This window comes from Protobothrops mucrosquamatus, unplaced genomic scaffold (assembly GCF_001527695.2).
Source record: "Protobothrops mucrosquamatus isolate PMUCROS unplaced genomic scaffold, P.Mucros_1.0 scaffold275, whole genome shotgun sequence".
Lineage (NCBI taxonomy): Eukaryota > Metazoa > Chordata > Lepidosauria > Squamata > Viperidae > Protobothrops > Protobothrops mucrosquamatus.
In genome coordinates, this window is record NW_015386619.1 from 232,444 (window position 1) to 238,443 (window position 6,000).

General features: G+C 41.1%; 1 protein-coding gene across 1 annotated transcript in view; it reads right to left on the minus strand.

The window, feature by feature from the left end:
• MAPK11 (mitogen-activated protein kinase 11) overlaps window positions 1–6,000 on the minus strand; it is a 43,152-nt gene that overhangs the window by 6,376 nt on the left and 30,776 nt on the right. The window contains exons 7-9 of the mRNA XM_015814676.1: window positions 3,526–3,640; window positions 3,352–3,423; window positions 1,881–1,960 (exon numbers count right to left, since the gene is read on the minus strand). Of these exons, the coding sequence (XP_015670162.1) occupies window positions 1,881–1,960; window positions 3,352–3,423; window positions 3,526–3,640 (267 nt within the window). The remainder of the gene's footprint in view (window positions 1–1,880; window positions 1,961–3,351; window positions 3,424–3,525; window positions 3,641–6,000) is intronic.

Here is a 6,000-nt window from a genome sequence, read left to right on the forward strand (position 1 = left end):
TCCGCTGTTTTGGAGCCAGGAGGGGAGTAACAGTGAAAGGCTCTGTTCCGCTGTGCGCCACTGGAAGGGCTTTCTTCGCGCTTCGCCCCATAGATCACTTGCCCGGCGGCAGTAGCTGCCTCCTTCTCCTCCGCCAACTTTCCTGTGGCTTGCGCTGTGACCGGGCGGCACAAGCCTTCCCTGCCACCTTGGAAGGTCTGACTGAACTTTTTTTAGTCCTACAAATTTGGTTTTCCTGCAACAGGAAAGAAATGCGTCAGAACTGGAAAGCAGGTTGGTGAAGAAATGCTTTCGGGAAGAGAGAGGAGCTGGGCGGTTGTGCACCAAACTGTATAGAGGCACCAGGAGGAGAAGCTGCAGAAAACGGGGCTGCCATTTCCAGAACGGAGAAGGGAGACGTGGGGCGATGCAGGGCAAGTGCTCTTCTCTGCTCTGCATCGCTGTGCGGACCTGCTCCCCTCCCCATTCTCCATTCTCTCCAGTGGTGGCGATGGAGATCTGGCAGAGGGAGGCAGCAGGGGAGGCTAGCGCCATCCGGTCATGTTGCAAGCCACAGGAGAGTTGATGAAAGAGGTGGCGGCTGCCACGGGCAGGTGATCTGTGGGGCGAAGCGCAAAGAAAGCCCCTCCAACGGCACAGAGCGACAGCAGTCCCTTCTGCTGTCACTCCCACCTATCTCCGAAACGGCAGAGGGGGACTGGGCCTACCTTGCCCATCCTCCATAGCATGGCAGTCCAGCTTGGGAGGGGAGTGAAAGAAAGGTCGGCAAGCAAGGAATGGCCTGGCTGGGAGACCCTGAAGTAAGCAGGTGCAGGGCATATGGGGCAGCTCCTCCCCCACCTGCCTTGCCTTGTCATGGCAGCAGCGGTGCGACACGTGCTCTCCTGCCCCATTGCGGTAGCAAGGTGGGGTGGAGTGGGCGAGGTGCTAACTAGAGCTTATTTTGGGGGTAGGGCTTATATTAGGCCCATCTCCAAAAATCAGGGTAGGTCTTATTTTCAGTATAAAGGTCAAAGGAGACTTTGCAGGACTAGAAAGATCAGATGCCATTCGCTCTTGCATGCAAAAAACTATAGAGATTTTTTGGGGGGTATGTGTTAGGAAATGTTTGGCAGAATTCTGATGGAAAGAGATGTGATAATAAGCAAAGCACAAGACATTCAGTGTAGCCTAATATTAGGCAAGAGGTCTGCTCTTCAACAGTTATCTTCTAGCAAGTTAGAAGTCAATATAGGCCAATAATATAAGCAAATAGATTAGATTTCTATGCAAGTGAAACAATAGATGTAAATAGTGAAACGCTTTGGTCTGCCAAGAGACATTATTTCTAACCTTGAAATCACCATATTTTGTTACAAATGACAGTACATTAAAGGGAAATGACCACAAGAAATATATCAACTAACCTTTGCCAACAAACATTTTTCTTTAAATAAAACTTTATTTAAATATGCTTTAAATTTATATATTTCAAGTAAACAGAGATTCATATAATAAAAAAACAAGATCCATATAATGTGGTGAACATTTAAAAAAAAGAATATAGACTTCCTGTGGAAATTGTTATCTTCCTGAAGGATGGCACTGCCCTAAGGGTGCTCCTCTATAAATATTTTCTTCAGCAATTGGTTAATTATGTTAACTAGAAATCAAATGTTTTTATTAGTTGTTTGATACCCAGAAACCCACAATGGGGTCATGTTAAAAACACCAATTCTTTAGAGGTTGGATTTTTTGGGGGAAAAATAAGATCACTCATATTTGAAAATTAACTTGATAAAAACATGCAACTGAAAAAAACATTATCAGGAAATCAGTGTCAGTCGTGTAACAGATTAAATGAAGAATTAATTATGATGCTATGAATAAATCATACTTACGTGCTCTGATGATATTTTCTTGAGAAGTTCAGAACTAGGTGTACCAACTACTTCCATTATTCGTTTCAGCTGGTCAATATCTGTAATGGTTTAAGAAAACTACAAGAAAGATAGGAAAGATAGCAAAGGAGTTTTATGCACATATAAACTGCCAAATGCACATACAGTTCTTTTGTTCTGTTATCTGAAACAGAAAGGAGAATGGGAAAATTGATATTCAGAGATGGACACTTCTATCACCAAATTGGCCTGGATCATAAATAAAAAGTTTTTAAAACCATGGTTGCTGATCAAGCCACAGATGGTTCCTACATATGATAAAGCTACAATGGGTAGATTCACATATCATATTAACCAACAAAAACAAGCCAATTATAGTTTAGATTAGGTGGGAATAAAATTATATTGGACAAAGACAAGGCACAATTATAATAGTACCCACTGAGATGACACTAAAGAGCCCTTAGAAATCCAGTTAAATTAAAGAGATAAGCAGAAACATCAAATTCCTAAGTCACCAGAAGGCATTTCACCATTACTCATTATCTTAAGTTGGGCAGTTTTCAATCAGGCTATTATTTGCTTGAAAGAGCTTAAAACAGGGGTGTCAAACTGCCGGCCCACAGGCCAGTTGTGCCCACCCCAGCTCTGGCAATGCAAAAAAAAAAGTTGCGATACGTTACAACACGTCACGTGACATGGCGAGTTTGACACCCGTGGCTTAAAACATAATTGAACACTATTATTCTTCACACAGAACAATTATATCTCTTTCTTTTCTAAAATGAGATGGTATAATGGCCCAAACCAAGGGAATATCTTATGTTGGCCATTGAAAGGAACCATGTTTTCCAATGTTATATAAAGATCCTATTTTCCTTTCATAGTGAATGAAAATATTTTCTATTCAGGCTTTTGAATCAGCATTATCTTGTATCACCAGTCTCTAAAATCCCTGCAATCTAGAAATTGGGGTGGGGAGTGTAAAAATCACCAGGTCTTGTTATTTAAAAACTATTACATCATATCACAAACTGTTATGCTCAGTTCCTTAAATTGCTTCAAGGGTAGCTTCCTATAAGAGCTACCATTAGCAGCTGGCTTTCACGCTTACCAAACAAATTATGAATTTCTCAGCAGCTTTGGCCTTCAACATCAACTCACAAACTACTGGCTGTTGTAAGCTGTGCTTGTTTGCTGGTCATTAGTTAAATGAGACATACAAGAACAAAATTTAGTCGGCCTACTGCAGCTTGAGGACACATTATGTTCTGAGCCTTTATGGCTATTACCAGCTGTGAAAAACAGTCACTTTAGCTATTTGCTACATGTCTGCTATAGCAATTTTGCTTAATGACTAATATTGTCTTAAAAGCTTTCAGTGCAAAGCAAGATCTGCAGCCTGCTATCATGGGTGTGTATCTGTGGGTTGGGGTGGGGAGTGGGTTGGGTGGGGTTGTAGGAAGGATACAGTCATTTCCTGGAAAAAGAGCCTTCCCCTTCAGTAGCTCTGCCATGATGCATCCAACTGACCAAATATCAACTGCCAAGACATAAATACACAAGTCAAGAGACTCTGTACAATCCAAGAGCTTACTATACATATATCATAGTACAAATCGATAAGAAAGAATATTTAATTTACCTGTCTGATTATAATGCATCCAGTTTAACATGATTTCTGGGGCTCTGTACCATCGGGTTGCTACATAGCCTGTCATTTCATCGTCAGTTTGCCGGGCTAAGCCAAAGTCTAAAATCTACAGAATAATGAATAAAGTTTCCTGTTATTTTAGTTATATTAAATTTCCCACCACTCTTTATTCTGATTATCATAACTCATGAAAAACTACATTGGCAAGCGAACTAAGCTAGAAGGCCAGTGTAGTACAGTGGTTAGGTACTGGATTAGAAACCAGGAGACTGTGAGTTCCAGTCCTCCCTTAGGTATGAAGGCCAGTTGGGTGACTCTCGTCCAGTCACTCTTCCTCAGCCCAACCCACAAATTTGTTGTTGTTGGGGAAACTGGTACCCGCTTTTGTACACTCCTTGAATTGTACAAAAAGAGGATATAATTATAATCATCATCATTTGGTGATTCAAATCCAGGCAAATTAAAAAACAAAAAAACAAACATTAGCTGTCCAACTAGTTAACAAAGCCCTTCTGTCTTTAAATTACATGACAGTTATACTGCAATCTCCTGGTCTGCACAGTGCTTTGAGATAGAGCACAACAAACTGAGCGGTGGTTTGAAGAAAAATAACATGTAATTCTGTTGAACCATAATGCAATGGGTTAGTTCAGCTAATTATGATTATTTCCTCACTACCTTTTCTTGAAGCCAGCACAGACCCAAATATAAAGTTGGTAGAAAAACTGAATTTTGATAGAGGCTCATGGTAAAGGGCATAAAGTGGAGGACAATATTTTTGAGATTGTTTTCAGTGGAATGGTACTATTATCTTAAATATCGGCCAAAACACCAGTATATTCACTGTACACTTAAAATCATAGAGAGGTTGGATTTTTAAGATGGTACCTTGATGCTAAAATCTAAATACTTGGCTGATTTATATCCCTGAAAAAAAAAACCTTGAAGTCCACCACCGCCAGACTGCATGGCTTAGCAATGGAGGACCTGTGGCTCTTTAATATTGTTAAACTCATGTAGGTTTAGTTCAGCATTCCAACGGGTAGGGATGCTAGGAGTGACAGTCCATCCACATGAAGACCCCAACATAATTGTTTATAAGTCAACTGAATGGATCTGATGTCAGGTTGTTATACGGGATTGAGGCACTGTTGACACACTACCCATTAATCACATAGATGAACTTAAACATACAAAAGTGGATGAATTTCTAGGGATAGGAAAGTAACATATATAGGGTATCAAGTCATGGGATGGGAGGGTTATGTTCTACCACAAAAGAATATGGTGAGTTTGGGTGGAAGGGATAACTGCAAGATAAAGATATATGGACTTTTTATATATTTGGCTTTTTATATATTCTCCTTCACTTAATTATCAGGATCGTTTTCTACTTAATTATCAGATCAGGACAGGGAATTTTTTATTTTGATAAGCGCTACTAAGTAGGAGGAGGGTTAATTTACTGTAACATTTTCTGGAATAGAGATTCCATTCTGGATCAAATGTAAATGGCAACGACTGATGACCTTCTTTTACCGGTCCACTATAGAAAGTGTCCCCTCACATTGCATTATGGTGTGGTATGCTGGCTTGACAGCTGCGGATAGAAAGACATTACAGAGGGTGATGAGCACAGCACAAAACATTGTGGGCTGTCCCCTGACACCACTAGACAACATCGCTAGGGCCTTAGAAGAGTGAGGAAAATCCTCAGGGACAACTCACACCCTGGTCAGCACTTCTTTACTCTCCTACCATCGGGCAGGAGATATAGAAACATAGCCAGCCACATCAATAGGCTGAAGAACAGTTTCTACCCACGGGCTGCCAGACTCCTGAATGGTAAATAACCCCATGCATGATAGACTTGCGGGGTCGGTGCGTTGTGCAATAAATTCACGTGGTGTAATAAGATTGTGTGTTTGTTGTCACTGTGAATTGTGTCGGGGGGGTGCATGAAGGGAGGCTTAGCCAATCTCATTGTACACATGTTGTACTTTGACAATAAAGGTTGATTTGATTTGTTGTTGTTCAGATTGTTGTCTTTTGCCAAGTTTTCACATTCCATGAAACAGTATGCAAGTGATGAAAATTTTTAAGCTGACTCTATTTAATTATATAATTACTTATATTCTTATCAATGCCCATATTTATCTTTGGAGAAAACATTATTGTGCATTACTACCTAAATTGGGGTACAAACATTATTAAGTGACATGTCCTAAAACAGAATTTCAATTCTTGGTATAAAAATTCAAAAAAAAGGGCTTCCGGTGGCAGGCGCCTTCGCTGGTCGCAGCTGATTGCTGCCTCCCGCCTGTTTTGCGTAAAAGCCGGTTTGACAGCCAGTATCAGCTGTCAAACGGCTTGAAACCTCTCCCCTGGGCATAAGGGGAGAGGTGAGCTGCCCGGGGTAGGAGTTGAGTTCCCGAGTCGCCCTATTTGGACGATGTAGGTGAGAAC